At 41.8% G+C, this 18,521-nt stretch overlaps 1 protein-coding gene across 1 annotated transcript in view; it reads left to right on the top strand.

Moving 5' to 3' along the window:
• The first annotated feature begins 536 nt into the window (after positions 1-536).
• The window catches only part of FBN2 (fibrillin 2), a 256,232-nt gene continuing 238,247 nt past the window's right edge, over positions 537-18,521 (top strand). Inside the window, exons 1-5 of the mRNA XM_045838059.1 lie at positions 537-887; positions 1,651-1,733; positions 6,208-6,306; positions 9,733-9,828; positions 18,036-18,131. Coding sequence (XP_045694015.1) covers positions 631-887; positions 1,651-1,733; positions 6,208-6,306; positions 9,733-9,828; positions 18,036-18,131 — 631 coding nt within the window. The 5' untranslated portion in view covers positions 537-630. The remainder of the gene's footprint in view (positions 888-1,650; positions 1,734-6,207; positions 6,307-9,732; positions 9,829-18,035; positions 18,132-18,521) is intronic.

The following is an 18,521-nucleotide window of genomic DNA, read 5'->3' as shown; positions in this document are numbered from 1 at the left end:
TCCCTCTCACCGGCGGCTCGCCCCGGCCCCGCGCACCTCAGCCCGGCTGCTCCGCCGCCGCCGCCGCCCGCTGGCGCGTCGCTGCCCCGCGGGACTCCGGGCGAGCCGGGAGTGAATCCGCCTCTTTTGGGGGGCAACTTTTGTGTGCCTGCCGACTTCTTTCTGGAGACTTTTGCAGCTTTCCAAGATCTGGGCCGGGAGCGCACGGGAATTCGCCGAGCCGCTGCGTGCAGGCCCTTTTTTTTTTTTTTTCCTTTTGAGGTCCGCTTTCTTTGTAACTTTACGCCGCGGCTGCTCGGGTTACTTTTGTAATTTCCCGCCCCCGCCCGCCGGCGGTCCTGGAGTCGTTCGGGGCCGTGGCCCGGGGGATGCAACGTGGACCGCGCGGGGCTGCCGGCCGCATCGCCGCCGCGCCTCGCCGCCCGCTGCGCTAGGGTCCGCGCCCCGCGGTCAGCCAGGGCACTGGCGCTCGGTCCGGGGCTCCCGGTAGAGCTGGGAGCCCGAGCCCGAGAGAGTCTTGGGAGTCGACTAAGGGCTTGCTAGACCCTGACTTTTTTTCGGGCCGCGGGGATTTTGTCTTTGAGCGCTTCCTCTCCGCGGACCACGGTCCGCGCGCTCCCGGCGCCCGCGATGGGGAGACGGCGGCGGCAGTGTCTGCAGTCCTACTTCGTCTGGCTCGGCTGCGTGGCGATCTGGGCGCAGGGCATGGCCAGCCAGCCCCAGCCGCCCAAGTCGCCACGGCCCCAGCAGCAGCCGCCGCCGCCGCCACAGGTCCGGCCCGCGGCGGCGGGCTCCGAAGGCGGGTTCGCGGTGCCCGAGTACCGAGAGGAGGGCGCCGCGGCGGCCAGCCGCGTCCGCAGGCGAGGACAGCAGGACGTGCTTCGAGGGTAGGTGGGCAGTCCACACCCGGGGAACCTCGGCCTGGCAGCCTCCCATCCTACCCGCTCCCCGAATCTAGTTCCAGCGGCGGTTGCCGCGGCCCCTCCACGAGGAGACCCCGAAGCCTTGCAGGAGCGCCTCCCTTCTTTTCTCCGCAACCCCGCGGGCAAAAAGCGCTCCCGCGGGCGAGGGGAGGGGGGTGGGCGGCGGGTGGGTCCGAGGCCCCTGGGTGCGGACCGCGGAGCGCGGCAGCCCGCGGCGCCAGAGCAGGTTCCGAAGGTCCGGCGGGGTGGCGGCCGGCGGCCGCCCGCTCCCCGCCGTCGGGGGCGCCGCTCCGCAGCCTTTTGTTTGAGGACGCGGTTCGCTCCCGTCGGGACCCCGAGCGCTCCACCTTTCCACGCGTCCCCCGTGACACGTCGGGGCCGGAGTAGCAGTCAGTGGGTCTGCAGGGACTGGGGTGAGGATTTTTGAAACGGAACGTTCCCTTTGTTCTCTGCATCCGCAGGCTAGAAGGGCAGCAAATTATATGTTTCCCCGTTTCTTTTCGGCCTTTAAAAAGGCAGCAACGGAGGGCAGAGGAAAGGCCCTCCCCCCTTCCAGCGTCTAGCCGCCTGGGTCCCCGTCTGTGCCCCAGCCATTTGAAGGGTAGTTTTGGTTGATTTGTTGTCCAGAAACCGACTGTCCTAGGGCTTAGGCAACTTGCCTGCGAAAACCGATAACGTGTTACTACACCCCGCCCTACGCGTGTGTGACCTCGCTTGTCCGTCGCAGGCCCAACGTGTGCGGATCCAGGTTCCACTCCTACTGCTGCCCGGGATGGAAGACGCTCCCTGGAGGAAACCAGTGCATCGTCCGTGAGTGCCCGGCCGGGACTGCAGCTCGGGGCAGCGCTCTCGGCCCGTGTCTCTCTCCCCTGTAGTCTTTTGGACACGCCTTGGCTTTTAGAATCCAGTGGCCACCTATCTGTGATAATTAGGACCTAGCCCTGTTTGACTGATGGGGGAGAAGCAGCCGGTTTGCATCGGCTTAAATTTCACTTGTAGGCTCTGTTGAAGGGCAATAATGATAAAGGTTTCAAAGATACTTGGAAGTTTTATCTTTCTATGTCTATTAATACAAACTGATGGGGGAGTACAGCAATTCCCTAGATAACTCAAAACCACTTTTTCCTAAGAGAGTCCAGATAAGACCACAGGGTGGTTATGTAAATTAACTGGCTTTTGACTCTGCATGAGGTTTAAGACTTAGGAAGATCAAGCTTTCTTAGGCCTTTGTACAAAACCACTTTATTATATCTGGTTTCATCTCAACAGCCACACAACATAGATATGAAAGGAGCACTCTCACAAGTGTACACTTGACCCAGGTTAACAAAATTTTTGAAAAGGAGCTCTTCCAAATGACTTGACTTTTTCTTTTTTATTTGGGGGAGACAATTTAGATCTAGGATTTGCAAACCAAACTTCCCTAGTGTACTGTAGACTTTGAAAGTGTGAGTCTTAGAAGTTCACTAGTCCTGCATATCTGACTTTAAAAGAAGTTTTGGTTATTTCAGTCAGTTTCCAAAGTTTATACCCAGCTCCCCAAGTTCTAATTGGAGAAATCATTAGTTACCAGTCTTGCAGTGCTGGCCTGTGGGCTGTCGAATTTCACATGGCTGTGAGGTTGCGAGTTGAAGTGTGGCTGGCCTTCTTCTGTGTGTTTATATAGCACAGCCACATGCGTCTTGTCAGGAGGAGAGCCAGGTATCGTAGACAGCATACTAATTTGGGAACCGATCTTGACTTTATATTGACCTTGATGTTCTCTGGGGGATAAACAATTATGCAATTGTGAGTAGAGAAAAAGGGCAAGCCACACTAATCAAGGGATAGTAAGGATGTAGTGGCATCTCTGGCTATGTATTTATTGGTTTTGTGGGTTTGAGATAGACCCTTAATTTTTTTTTTAGTACAGTTTTTAAAAAGGAATGAAATCTCATGTTGTGAAGACTGGTTTATTATTAATTTTTTCTACTCTAAAAATTCCACAACTCCAATAATGAGGCAAAAATAGGAAAGAACAACTGTATTTTTTAAGGTGATTCATAAAGATTGTAAGTAAACCCTCTGATTATAAGCCTTTGATTTTAAATTAAAAAGGAAGGAGTACTGCCTTTTCTTCTCTCCATCACAGAAGTCATATATATGAGGCATTTTTGGAGGGTGCATTTACTTTTCCAGGCCAGTAGGGCATTACCATGTCTGCTTTAAGCTTACATGGTTCCTAGAATCCTAAAACAGCTAACGTCACTCACCCCACACCTGCCATACTGGCCGGGAGTGACTGAGGCACTGCGGAAAGTCTGACTCACTAAATGTAATGAATGTGACTGCCATTATTGAGTTGGAGAGCAGCCGAGGAGAAGGGATTGGTTTATGGTACGTGTTGAAAATCTGTAAAGTCAGATTTTATTGGATCAGTGTGGAATGGGAATTCCAGAGAACAGAGCCTTCCAGAATATTTACTATAGAAATACACCCATGTATATATGTATGGCCCTCTGAGTGTCAGCTTTAAACACTTTTGGTTTTTGAATAACATTGCATACTTGTTTAGAAAATCAGTTTTGGAAATCTCAGCATAATAGTCAATATGGTAGCCTGCACTTCTACTTCTTAAAATATTTAGGTACTTATGAAGCACACTGGAAAGTACATGTATCATAAAGCTATAAAAAGTATAGACTTGAAATGATTTTTATGTCTCCAAGAAACATTTACTATACTTGTGTCAAGATTTCTACAAAAATACTTGTTAGTGTACTTAGAAAATATTTTAAATACTGAGAGTATAAAATAGTGCACAAAATAGAGGGAGAGGGAATGTAATGCCTTTATAGTCTTTTGTATGAGTCTCACCTAAATTTGAACTTTTAATATTTCTGTATTAAATTCAGTAGTCCAATTATTTTGACATTTAAAATGATAATATATGGAGTTAATAACTAACTTGAAATCACTGTAAAGTCAAAATCAACAATTTTGATTCCAGGATTTTCTGATGATAATGAATTATTTTTATACTTACTGAATTTCCACCATTTCATAAAAGAAAAGCTTTGAAGCAATTTACAAAAAGAAAATAAGTAAAATACAAGTAGAAAAGGAGGACCAGAGATTAATTTTTAAATACATTTTAGATCACCATTCTTTCTCTAAGGGAAGATATTAAAATGTCAACTTCTAGACTTTTAATGTTGGCCTTAAACAGGCTTCATGAGGAAGAGAAGATATTGAAAGAAAAATATTTCTCAAACTACTGGAAACCTAATGCATTTTCATCTTAGTCTCTGTATTTTGTTGCTACCATTTGTAATTGTGGCCTGCAAAGATCACTGAGGTACTTTCAAGCTTCCATATATTTGTTTCCAAAAGGATAGAATTGACTTTCTCACTTTCCATTTGTTTTTTTAAATCTTGTTATAACATGAAGCAATGGAAAAGTTTGCTTACTAACTTGTTTATTGTGAAATTATGCTATGAAGGGTTTTTTGATTGGTAGAATAGTGGGAAGAGGTTGGCCCAGAATCATAGCCTTTGAGACCTAAAGAAAGATCAGAGCACCCCAATGTAATCCTTTAGTTTATTCTACCAGTGAGAAAACTAAACCCAGAGAAGCTGTGTTCTACCCACTCCCATCAAGCTTGCAGTGAGTGGGTCAGTGGAACAAGAACTCAATCCCAGACCTTTTGCGTACCACATACTCTTACTGTGCATTCCTCGTCTCCCAGCATCACTGAAATCCTGACACCCAGGTCTTCTTTCCCTCTCACTGCAGTTTTTCTTGATCTCATGGTTTTTGTGCAGTTGTGAGAGGGACAAATGGTTAGGTGAGAAGCACTCTCGAATCTCACTGGCTCAGAGATGTAGAGCACACACGTGTGGCCATGACGTGGGTCTGTCTGAGGATAACCAGTCTCCAGCCCTTCAAACCTTCCTTGGATTTAGGACCTGGATAGGAGCACTTTGTATATCGCCCAAGCCTAGATTAAATGTCTACCTGCTGGGGAAAAATAATATTTTAATGAACATTTTTTGCTGGAAAGTTTTTGGTGATCAGAAGTTCTAGTATATTTTAAGAATGGTTAACTCCATGGTAGGCACAATGTTCTTGCCTAAAATCAGTTTTCTATCTTCACATGATGACCTATGATATTTTCATTTATAGAGAGTACTAATGGTAATGCTGGCCATATTATATGAATGTCAAAAGGCAATTTGGAAAAGAAAAACTATTACTGAGTGAGTTTGCTTCTATAGAACATGCCCAAATCATTATCGGGGGCCGTAGATCTCTGAAAGTAGCTGCACGTGACATAGGCACATTGGCATAAATGTTTATAGCTAGTTCAAGGTGCTCCCAGACCCTCTCTTCTCTTCTTGTCTTCATGCATCCAGTCATGCAGCATTGAAGCACACAGCTTTTGTTCACAAAAACAATTCAATTGTGGGTATAGAGATAAATCTCTTAGCTCCTAAATGCACTGGCTCTAAATATGGGAGAGGCTTCCAATTTGAATGTACTCAGCTAATGATTTTGAGGATCCATGGTATGTGCTGTGTCAGTGAGCCTAACATTCTTTTCTGTGATGACCCTCATACCTTGGAGGTCACAGCTGCAGGAGGCTTTGACTCTCCCTCCATCAAAATGTCGCAGCAGGTTTTCTGAGCAGCGGGAATAGGCTAGGTTCTGGAGATAATATAGAAGAAAAGTTGGAGGAAGGAGAGAGGGAATTATTAAGGGGAACAAAGATTGATGGTGGTGCAGGTCAGATACCAGCCGGGAAGGAATGTGCATTGAACCCCTGGGGCTGGGCCAAGTCGTTAGGGCCTGGAGTCTCCGAGGCAGCCAGCTTCACATTCCCTGTCTCCTGTGAGGGTGCCCTACAGAGCGGGCTGTGTTTTCTGAGAGTACGCACGACCTCTGGGTTTCCTCAACCTTCCCAACTTCTAGGGCCAAAACTGTCCTCTCTGGGTAAATTCAGCATATAAACTCTGCCTGGAGCAGAAAAGACAACCTGTATTGATAAGAGAGTTCAACCAACATTTAGGATTATGGAACTTGGAAATAGCTTTATTGGTTTGTACTTTATCATAAGGATACTTGTGAGACTTGTTCTCAAGTCTGCAATGGGTGATTTTGTCGCATATCTGAAATTAGATATTATATATCACATTTTATATCTTAGTTTTTCAGGTATATTGTTTTTAACTATAGCTTTCTTGTGTTTTACACTGTGGTTTAACACCTAATTGTTCATTTACTTCCCTATTGTGCTTTCTACAGCAATATGTAGAAATAGTTGTGGAGATGGATTTTGTTCCCGTCCTAACATGTGTACTTGTTCCAGTGGCCAAATATCACCGACCTGTGGATCAAAATCAAGTATGTTTCCTTATGACCTTGTTTACTGCATTATCCTTAAGCTTTTGAGTAAATTCTAAATGTCATTTTCAATGAAGCTATAAATCCATGATTATTTTTTTCACTAACTGGTCTCTATTAATCTTTGGAGTAAAAGTCTTGGCTTAGTTGCCAGCAACAACTAAGGGGTAATGGGCTAATTATTTTCATTAAGAAAAATGATTTATTTCTGGTCCAGAAGCTCTGGTCTGTGCAGCGAAAGAGAGCCTGGATTGAGTGGAAAAGTAATTCTTTGTGAATAACAGCTGTAACTTGACAGATTTTTACAGTGTGCCAGGTAGTGGTTTAAGTGTTTGACGATATTTTGTATTTAATCCTCACATGAGCACTGTGAGGTACTACTGTTAGTCCATTTTGCAGAGAAGGAGGTTGAGGCACACAGAAGTGAAGTAAGTTGCCCAAGATAACATGGATTTGAATTCAGGTATTCTGAAGCCTAAACCTATAGACTCAAACCCTAAGCTCTATTTATGGCTTTGCTTAACTCCTGCAGCTCATACCCTGTTTTGTGGGTTAACTGAAAGGGAAGGATAAGAGGATTGGGGAGAAAACAGATATTTATTGAGTACTGACCAGGTGCTTCACATACATTGATTTGTTTTGCTTCACATGTATGAACCCCCAACAACTTGGTCAGATCACTGTGGCAGTGAACTAAGTTTGTTATTCACTGCCCAGTGAGAAAGTTTGGGGTCTTTCAGGTTCAAGATTAATCTTTTAGGCCAGTGTTTAAGATAACATTATCACAAAGAGGAAGCCAATGTTGTTTATTTAATTGCTCATTAAGTAAATAAATCTTTAAGTTTGCCTTAAAGTAGTGTGACGGTACACTTTTAACATTTCTCTCTCCAAATTTCCCCTAAGAAAAGGTAATTGAAAATCACTCTGACTCAGGAATATAAAATGTAAGATTCATACAAGAAATGTCATTGTCTTCTGATGAAACTTCTGATTAAAACTCTAGTTTGACTTTCTTTAAGATAATCTGTCATTTTCATAGCCTTTTAAAACTTATTACTCAAAATTCATCGAGACTTTTTAGCAAATGTCTTCTACTCCTCCCTTCTTCTGAACTTCCCTTGTCTGATTGCCTGGAACTCTTGCCAGTATCTTCATTATCCTGTTTTCTTATTTTTCTCATAAATGCCTTCAGCAAAAAACTCAGTCCTGAAGAAATTTTACTTAATTCCTCTACCTGGGCATCTGAACATTTTCTGGCCCACCCTCGGGTTATGGTATATAATTTACAAGGGGGATCAAAACAACCCTGGAATTTATCTTCTGGAGGGCTGGCCCCTTGTAGTACAGACTTTTCCTGCTAGGTGAGTGTTCTAGGATCCCATCTGTGTCAGTGTACCAGATGGTGTTGTTGTGAGAGGTTGTGTTTGACGTCAGTGAATTTTTTTTGAAGACTCTTTCAATGTGTTTGCCCATTTCATGATGGGTGATTTATCAGCACACACAGTCAGTAGTTTTTGACCAAAAGTGACGTGACCCCCCAACCCATGCCCCATTTTCCCTATTCACCTGATCTCACCCTGAGGGACTTTCTGTTGTTGTTGTTTCCCTGGATGAAAAAATTCCTCAGAGGGAAACATTTTGCCAATGTGGAAGAGGTGAAACAAAACATGGCAGAAGCACTAAAAGGCATCACAATCGACGAGTTCAAAAACTGTTTTGAGCGATAGAAAAAAATGTCTCAATAGGTGTATTGCATCAAATGAAGAACACTTTGCAGGGGACTGAAGTTTAAATATCTATGAATAAATACACAATTTTATAAAGAAATTCCAGTATTTTGGGGTCCCCCCCTTCTAGTAGTAGGGACTCCATGAATTATTTACTTAGCCTTGACTAATGTACCCTTTTCATCACAAACTTTTCTTCCCATTCCTCATCCTGCTCCACTTCCCCAAAGCATTAATCACTATTAATTCCCATTAATCATTATTAATATTCTTGAAGTACTTTTCTTTCACTTATGTACTATTGATGGCCTACAATCCTCCTATTCCTGGTTATTATTTTTTAGTCTCCTTTCAATGTTTGGGATTCCCCAGAGTTCTGTCCTCTGACCTCACTTGCATACATGTCTTTAACGACTGCCAAAATGTTGCTAACTCATAACTGTCTCCAGCGTAGATCCTTCCACTGAGCCTCACGTTTCCACGGTCCATTTCCTGTTCAACATCTCCATCTGAATGCGTCTGAAACTTGGCCACATGAAACTCTTGATTCATTGCCGACCACAGTCTGCTTCTTCCACAGTTTCTCTTGCCTTGGCAAATGGCATTGCCACCCACCCAGTACTTAAGCAACTGCTTTTCTTTTTCTCACATCGACTCTTTCTAAGAAGACCTGCTGGTTCTTCTGGAAAGTATATCTCAAATCTGTTTTCTTTCCATGACCACTGCTTCTGAGTGGTTCAAGCCGTCACCTCTCACCTGGCCTATTGCAGTAATTGCCTGATGGGTTCCCTAACTCTGATGTTGCCCTTGTTAAATTAATTCTCTGCAAAGCAGCTAGAGTGAGTTTTTAAAAATATAAATCATATCACTTCACTGTCTTATGTACACCCTTTCGGTGACTCCCAGTTGCATTTGTGGTAATGCAAACCCATTACCTGTGGTAATGGCAGAGGAGGCCTTTCGTTATCTAGCTGGCCTCTGTCTGCTTCGCTAAGATTTATAACCATGTGAATATTTCAGTCCTTCAGAGGAAACTCTTTATCATTCCTGGGTCTTTTGGTTTGGCAAGTCCTCTCCCTGTGAGCTTCCTCCTTGGTACTTCTCATGTGTGGCTCACTGTAGTCCTTCAGAACTCGGTTAATGTCACATCAGAGTGGTCTCGTCTGGCTCCAGTGTCTAGATTCCTCCTTGGCTCCACGCTATCCTTCTTCACAGCACAGTTCTCTCCTCTGTCACAACACAGTTCCCTTTGGAGAACTTATCACAATCTATAATGACACTGTGGTACTCATTTACTTGTTTCCTGTCTGTCTCCCTATGGAGTGGCAGCTCCATGAGAGTGGGTACCAAGTCCATCATGACAGCAGTGTATGGAGCTCATAGGGCTGATACTCAGCTCCTGGGTTCTGGACAGATACACTGTTTCATGCATCTTAGAAACTATGTTACTAGTTACTTTATGTTTATTCCCTTTAACATTGGAAGTGTAATATATCTTAAACACAAACTTAATAACATGTTGTAACATATATGCTTGTGTGCACACTTACAACAAATAAATACAGATATATATGGGTCATAATATTTACTTCTGTGGAATGTATTTTTACTGAATTGGATATTTAATATGATTTTCTAACTCTCACAAATACTGTAATTCTGACCATCGATATATTATGTTTTTTGTTGCCCTTTGCAGTTCAGCAGTGCAGTGTTAGATGCATGAATGGTGGGACCTGTGCAGATGACCACTGCCAGTGCCAGAAGGGGTATATTGGAACTTACTGCGGACAACGTAAGGAACATTGGAATAGATTTGATTTATTAGAAATATTAGATTTAATGGGTATTTTATACTAAGTCATAATTTAAGGTCTTGTAAAGCCTATAATCCTTTATTTTATGTAGTAAGCCATATCTTACATCTGAATTTCTAATTTTTATATGTAAGGTTTTTTCTAACTTGAAATTTTTTGTGTGTTTAGTAATATTGATGTTGAGCATCACTAGTACTTTATCAAATTTGACACATATCACCAGAAGAGTTTACTTGTTTTTCTTCTATCTCTCTAAAACAGTATACATTTCTGAAAAAATTATAAAGTTTGCTTTGCTTTAATATCTCTCTCTCTCTCTCTCTCTCTCTCTCTCTCTCTCTGTATATGTTTATGTATATATGATTTTTTAGGATATCCCAAAATTAACCCTTGGAGAGCCAACCTTATAAACTGTCCTTTGCTGAAATATGTTGAATTGCTTAACACTGTAGTACAAGGCTGTGAAATGATGTTTTAGAAATCAGGTTTTGTTGTGAAAGAGGGAGCTGTATTCTAACAAAGCTCTTATCTTCAGTCACTGGAGAATATCCTGTATCAACCAGGAAATAACATTTTGCAAGGATGGAAGGAGTGTAGCTCCTGGATTGTGACACATCACGAGGGAATACTTTAGGTTAGTGTTTCCCAAGGTGTGGGCTCTGCTGGGAAACCATGTTTTTAAGTATGCATGAGTGGAAGGACATGACATTAAAGAGACTTGAGCCATAAATTGTGAGAGTCCCTTTTTACTTAAGTTGCATTTCATTAGATGCAGAGTCCAGTTTTGTTGCTAATCTGTAAGGCCTCCCTAAGAATTGCTCATCCATGTTTTTAACATAAAAAGACTGAGTCTTAGGTGTGCAAGAATATCTAGCTTCTTTATAAATTAAACTTATTTTATTTTTACTGCTGTTCAGACTTTAAAAGATTGTAGTAAAATATGTATAACCTAAAATTTCCCATTTTAGCCACTATTAAGTGTATAGCTCAGTGGCATTTAGCACATCCACGTTGTGCAGCCGTCACCGCCAGCCACCCGCAGAGCTCCTTTCATGGTGCAGAACTGAAACCGCGTACCCACCGAATTCGGACTTTCCATTTCTCTCACCCAGCTCCTAGTAGCCACCATTCTCCTTTCTGTCTCTGTGAACATGACTACTCTAGGTGCCTCATATAACTATAATCACACCTTATTTGTTATGTTGTGACTGGCTTATTTTACTTAGCATAACTTTGTTTATGGTTCATCTATGTTATCGCAGGTATCAGAAGTTTCTTCCCTTTATAATATTCCATTTTATGTATATACAATATTTTGTTTATTTGTTGGTGCATTGATGGACATGTAAGGTACTTCCACCTTTGGCCACTGTGAATAATGCTGCTGTGAATATACCCATAAGTGGAATTGCTGGATCATGTAGTAGTTCTATTTTTAATTTTTTAAAGAGCTACAATACTCTTCTTTTTATAAGAACTGGTTATTTATTTATCTATTTTAGAGAGAGAAAGGGAAAGAGAGATTGAGAGAGAGAAAGAAACATCAATTATTTGTTGTTCCACTTACTTATACATTCATTGGTTGATTCTTGAATGTTCTCCGACTGGGATCAAACCTGCAACCTTGATGTACTAGGATGACACTCTAACCAACTGAACTACCTGGCCAGGGTTGTAATACTGTTTTCCTTGGTGGCTGTACCATTTTATATTCCCACCAGAAGTGCACAAGGGCTCCAGTTTCTCCACATCCTCATGAACACTTGTTATTTCTGTATGTCTTTTGGATGATGTGTGTCCTAATAGTCAGACATGAAGTGGCATCTCCTTGTGGTTGTTAAAGTTATTTTTAAGATTGTCTTCTAGTTAGGGTAAGTATAGCTTTCCATTTATAAGTGTTGTACATTTTTCTTCTAAAATAACTTTAAATAAATAGGGAATCAATTTAAAGAAAAATATCCTGTTAAGGTCAGCACTGGGCCAACTTTTCCTATAAAAGCTAGATGGTAAATATTTTAGACTTCATGGTCTCAAGACCACGTACGACACTCTGCCATTGTAGTGCAGAAGTGACTGCAGACAACATGGAAATGAAGGGGCATGGCTGTGTGTCCGCAAAACTCTGTTTATGCACACAGAAATGTGAGTTCCACCTAACTTCCACTATCACAAAAATATTCTTCTTTTGTTTTTCTTGATCACTCACCAGTGTGGAATCCCACCAACGCAGCTCATGGGCAGTGTGAGAACAGGCTGCATGCCGGTCTGGGCTGCGGGTCAGTGTGCGCGGGCCTCCGGGCGAGTGCAGGGAAGAGCTGGACAGCAGAGGAACAGGGATTCTAGCACAGTTTCATGTTTCATGGATATTTCCCTGCCGTATTTTTCACACGTTAAGGTTTCTCCAAATTTTAGACAGTGGACTCCAGTTTATAATCATAAAAAAGGAAAAAGTCTGCTATGAACATGACATTTACAAGCAGGCAGATTTTTATCTTTCTTTATAGGTACAAAAGCACTGGGAGAGCTGATCATGTTGTTTATAGAGTTCAGGAGCCAGAGAACAGACACAATTAACCTTGTTGAAACTTAGGTTTTTGTTCTGTAGGAGAACAAAAGGGGAGAGAACCTTGCTTCAAGTCATCTCTCAGAATATTTGCCCAAGTCTGTCTTGAAACCAGCCCTGGTCAGCCGGAATTCAGCTGCTGTACCTGTCCAGGGTGTATGTCTGTATTTTCCCGAAGGTCCTGGAGAAAGAGCTCTGGTGGGGGTGTCCCTTCCCTGCCCTTCACACAGAAATGCGAAGTGAGGGGGTGACCAGTAGCTTCCATTCCCGGATGGGGCACGTTTATGTTCTTCTGCCCCATGTCAAACCATATTGCTGTTGCCACACTTTCCAATCAGGGGAAAGGGAAAGGCACGGGGTCAGAAGAGCAGCCTGCACCTGAAAATTTGCTGTCTGGATACATTATGAGATAAAACCATCGTTGCCCAACACTTATCTCAGGGCTAATAGAACATATGGTATGAGCAGAACATGTAACTAACAAAATTAATTGGTCAGCCAATAAAAGGTGAAGATAAGATAACTGGTACACATCCATCCAGAAACGGTTTGAGGAAGATACGTTCGATGTTGTGTATATATAGACGGTACTGCTCCACGGAGAGTAAAGAAGCAGCAGATGTTAACAATTTTCAGCTTGCGAATCCAGAAAAATTCTGGAAATATGTTTGTAAAAATGGGAATTATAAAAAGCATTTGAACTGCTTAGCTGCTTTCCCAGGAGTGTACAAAGCGTGCTTTTGAAAGCACTTGTTTCATCTCATTCAGCCGTGGGTGTGGAGTGGCTGCTGGGGGCCCCACACTGTGCGAGGTGCTGGGAGCACAGCACTGAGCAAACAAGACCTTACAGAGCTTGTGTTCTGATGAGGAAGACAATTAACAAGTAGGTGAAAAGGTAAATCCCTAAAACAAATTAGGTAATGAAAAGGTCTAGAAAAGTAAACTGGAGTAAGGAGGAGAGAGTCTGGGTCAGGTTAAGCAGTTCTCTGCTATTTTGCATTGGTGATCTCTGAGGAGATGACTTTGAACACAGACCTGAGTCTGTGCTTTTCAGTCTACGGGAAAAGGTTTCTACGGGAAAAGGTCACAGGACCTGTGGTGGGAACAGACCTCACGTATTTTGGAAACAATGACTCATGTGGCTGGAGGAAAGGAGATAATGGTAGGGGTGAGTTCAGAGACAGGGGTGTAAAGCCTTATAGACTAAGGAAAGGAATTTGGACTATACCTTCAGTATGAGGGGAAGCAACTGGAGCATTTTGAGCAATGGAGTGATATGATCTGACATTTAGAAAAGTCATTCTGTCTGCCATGTCGAAACTGGATTGTCGAAAGGGTAAGAGAAAATGAAAAGCCAGTTAGAAGGCTGCTGCAGTAGTGACAGTGAATGGTGCTGTAGTAATTGAGGACTTGATAAGTGCTTGGATTCAGGTTGCATTTGGGATGTAGAATCTGTGGAAGAAAGTGGGTGCTGATGGTAGACTGGATGTGGTGGGGAAGGGAAAAAGAAAAAGCAAAGATCCAGAGTGACAACTAGAGGATTTTGGTGGAGCTCTAGGCTGAATGGTGATGTCATTTCCTGACCTGGGAAAGACTAAGTGGGGAATGGGTCGGCCTGGGGGTCAGGTGGAGCTGAGAACACAGGACAGCAGGAGTTCTGCTTTGGATATGATAGTTTAAGAATCTGTTAGATCTCCCAAGTGGAAATCCATGAACTCAGATCTTAACAGAGAGGTTGGAGATAGAGATGTGAATCTGGGAGCAAATAGATTGAATTTTTACATAGATAATCTTTTAATGATAGACCTAGATGAAGGTCGCTAGGAAGCTTGTGTAGATAGAGCAGTGGGTTGAAACCAGAGCCCTGATTCAGCCCAACATTTTGAGATAGAGAAGAGGAAGAGAAACCAGCAGAGAAGAGTGAGAAAGAGTAGACAGTGAAATAGGAGGAAAACAGGGAGTGTGGTGTCCTGGAAGACAAAGAAAGCTTTTACTGTAGAGCCAATAGTGAAGATGCATATTCTCCTGATATGTCAAAACAATAGGCTTTTGTTGCTTTCATCTTTTTAATCTTTCAACCTGGTTTCTGTTTTTATCTGATGTTTGTGTGAAAGTAACAACCATAATACATCCAAGTGTCTATACCTTTGTTATTGGTATAGGAGTCTGTCTGATAAAAATGTAATACTTGTCATATTACTTTGTACAAGGTAGGTGCTCAGTAAATACGAACTGAATGGAAATATTCAAACTTCTACAATACATGGTCAGTGTTCTGTTTCACAGGCTGACCAGTGTGAAATGGTATGCTTTTCCCTCTCCCCATCTTGGTAAGCAGTTACGAAACCAGCTTCGTATTTCCATCTATAGTATGTCTTTTTCTCTTCTGCCCTTAGCTCTGTGTCATACCAGATGTAAGCATTTTTTTTCATCTTGGGAGGTCAGCACTCTTTCTATGATGGAAATTTAGGCATATTCAAGTTTTTTTCCAACTCCAGTTGAGTGTAAATTTCTGTTTCTGTCATGTTTTGTTAAAAATATTTTATAAAATAACTTTTATTATAACTCATTCCAAAGAAGGAAAATGACCTCTTCTTTTTGTTGTTCCAATTTTATATGTATTGCCTGCTTCCCTTTTTTTGCTATTGCTCTTCGGTGTAAACTTTAGATGTAGTAGAGCAAGTTGTTTTCATACAAATACTCTGTGGTATAAAAGAGAAAGGGAATGAAGGTTTGCAGGACACCTTTAATGTGCAGCCACTGTGCATTTTGTTTTAGTCGCCATTTTTTTGATCCTCATACTCCTATGTTGTAGGGACTGATAGCACTGTTTATGGGCTGGGAACTGGAAAGATGTGATTAGGATATACTGGGGACAGTGGGACTCCTGATCTGTTCACTGAACGGTTCTGTTTCCCAAAACAGTGTAAAAAGGGCTGCAAAATTTTGACACATTGCAGGATTTTTTCTTTTTTTTAGTACCTGCAGTACATCAACTACTGCAGTGGATGGCGGGGATACAAAGGCAGACACGCTGTGGTCCCTGTCCTGGAAGAACTCACTCCCGTGTGAGAGCTGGGATATAAGTAAATGGCTATATCAGGGGGGTCTCATCATTCATTTTTCACAGCACCCTTTCACATTTTAAAAAAATTATTGAGGTTCCTGAAAACCTTTTGTTTAAATGGGATAGATCAACTGATATTTATCATATTAAAAATTAAAATCAAGAAATTAAAAAATGTTTAATTCATTTAAAATAGCAAAATAAAGTAAAACCATGTTGTATGTTAACATAAATTTTTTTTGAACAATGACTATGTTTCCAAACCAAAAAAAATTTGAATAAGCAGAGAGGCATTGTTAGTTTAAATTAAACTAGATTTGATCTCTACTGGATGAGCTCTTTCCAGGAATAGCTCAAGGCTTATCCATCCAGCCCTGTTCTCCCACCTGGCATTTGGAAGCTCTGTTTGAAAAACCCTGAGGGAAGCAAAGTCCTTCTCCACCTACCCAGAGATAGATCCTGAGTGTTGCTCATGAGTGCTTTTTCCTGTTCATGTCTTCTTAAAGGCTAGCATACGTCTAAGGAAAGAAGATATCTGGGAAAGTGGCTTCCATTTTCATTTCTTATAGCTTGACAATATTTAAAGAAAATTCCTCACTTTATAATTAATTACAGTAGACAACTGCTACATTTTTGCACTATATCTTTTTTTAAGATTTTATTTATTTGTTTAGTTTTAGAGACATGGGAAGGCAGGGAGAAAGAGAGTGAAAGAAGTAGCAATGTGCGAAAGATACATCGACTGGTTTCCTCTTATGTGCCCCCAACCAGGGACCTGGCACACAATCCAAGGCATGTGCCCTGACTGGGAATCGAGCCAGTGACCTTTTGGTACTCAGGCCGGTGCTCAATCTACTGAATCACACCAGCCAGGGCTGCAGTATAAGTATATCTTTTTCATAATGGAAATCTTTGAATCTTGGCAATTGTTTCTGTGGAATTACTATCGAGAGTTCTGTTTCAGGTTTTTGTTTTCTTCCAGCATTCTTGTTCACCCCCACCTTTCTCATGACCTTTATTTCCTTTCTTTTATCCTCTACATTTATTCATCTAACTTACTGCTCTACCCATATTTCAAGGCAGTCATTATTTGTCAGTGCTCCTTGGGACAAATGGAGAAGAGGAAAGGTGTGGTTCTTAGGGAGATGTACTTGTGCAAACATACACAGAATCCTGCCTTGAGCAAAGCTTGTTGCACACAAAGAATTTTAAGATCATTGGCACGGTGGTGCTTTGAGATGAAGATACCTTTCATTTCAAAGTACGCTTTGTTCCTGCTGCTGTCAGCAGAACAGAAGCCACTGTGAACGTCTGGCTGATGATAGGTAATCCAGTTCAATATTCCCGGTAAGGAAATAGCATTACTGCATCTTTAAATGTCAGTTGTTTTATTGAGCTCCCATTTTTTATACTTGGCTCACTTGAAGTACATATAACTGTGTTTTGCTCCCTCACTTCCCTTTAAAACCTTCAATCCTATTTTTGGGCTCAGGTCATAGAATGTAATAGTCTCCTTCATCTGTGAGCACAGAGCATTTCTCTTCAACAATGTGGGTGGATTGAGAGACAAGCTGTTAGTCTCAGTATTTTCTGTGGAAAAGACATGATTCTTGAATTCAGTTGGCAGTATGGTTCTCAGGAATACTTATTTTTCAAGGAATCTAAAAAGTGATCTTTCAGGCAACTTCTTATCAGGGATCTTGGCTGCTGAGCTGAGTTACATGAGGGTGGTGCAGTGGGGGAAGAGAGCGGCTCAGGTTCAGCTCTGGCGCCCTGGATCCATCTGGGCCAACTGAACCCAGATCCTGGTCTCCCCATCCCCAGTATGAAGTGAAAGAGTGTGTCTGCATGTGTTTGTCATCATCACTTAAAAATTTTGAACTGTGGGTTAATTTTCTATGAAAGAACTTATTGTACTGACACAGTGAGGTTTTCCCCTTCCTCTATGACCTCTACACATTATGGCTCTCTACACATTAGTTATTTCTCTGGATTTTATTGCTGAATTGATGATATTTCCCCCCATTTTTCATATTAGTTTTACTCTTGCCTCATTTCACTCCTTGCTCCTTTTTTGCCTTCTTTTTCTTCTCTGACGTTTGCTTCTCTGCTTTGTTGCCATATCTTCCTTATTTTTTCATATTACATGTTCTCCTCCTTTCTTTCTCCCTCTTTCTGCTTAGAGTCTGCCCCCTTTACCCTACATTTCCCCATTTTTACTCATATCCTTACCTGTAGGAGATAGACTGTAAGGTTAATAGAACTGAAGTAGAGGATTGAATAGTTATTTTCTAGCTATATGAGCATTAGAGCCTTGTGATTATGATTTAAAAACAAAACAACTTTTACCAGATAGTTGCTTAACAATGTGATTTATAGGAATTGTGTAGGCTTTTGTCTTACTATACACTTAAATATTTTTATAAATGCATAATGTGAACAGTAGCTTGTGTTTTAGAGGTAAGATCCATTATTGGCTGCATCTCCACACTACTATGTTGCACTGGGGGGTTTACCATACTCTCTAGTGAGCTCCTTGCTGTGTTTGTGTGCAGCTGTCTGTGAAAACGGATGTCAGAATGGTGGACGTTGTATTGGACCCAACCGCTGTGCTTGTGTGTATGGATTCACCGGTCCACAGTGTGAAAGAGGTAAGAAAAGAGAAATGAGAACTTCTGTTTGGAGAAGTCTGTTGTAATTGTAAAAATGTATAATTTTTTGTTATCCCATTAGAATTCTCCAAATGAAGTAATATTTTCATTCTTCTTTAGTTATGTCTGTAAGTTGAATGGCAAGACTTTGAAATATAGCTGATAGCAGCAGAAGTGTCTCAGTTTTCCCCACCTGAGTGAACTTAGTACAAGAGGCCAAATCTAGGGCTACACATTTAGGGTAATTTTGAGTGATGACTGATGGCATATTGTAATAATGCGCTTAATTAAAATTGGAAGTCATTGTTTGGAGTTATGCCTCTGTCAAACAAATAATGTGAAGGTGTTCTTGGTTGTAAAGCCAATAAAAATGGTATAAATTGCCCTAAC

This window comes from Phyllostomus hastatus, unplaced genomic scaffold (genome assembly GCF_019186645.2).
Source record: "Phyllostomus hastatus isolate PE091 unplaced genomic scaffold, TTU_PhHast_1.1 phas_contig_254, whole genome shotgun sequence".
Classification (NCBI taxonomy): domain Eukaryota; kingdom Metazoa; phylum Chordata; class Mammalia; order Chiroptera; family Phyllostomidae; genus Phyllostomus; species Phyllostomus hastatus.
The sequence above is the reverse complement of the archived record's forward strand: the minus strand, read 5'-3'. Positions and strand labels throughout refer to the sequence as shown.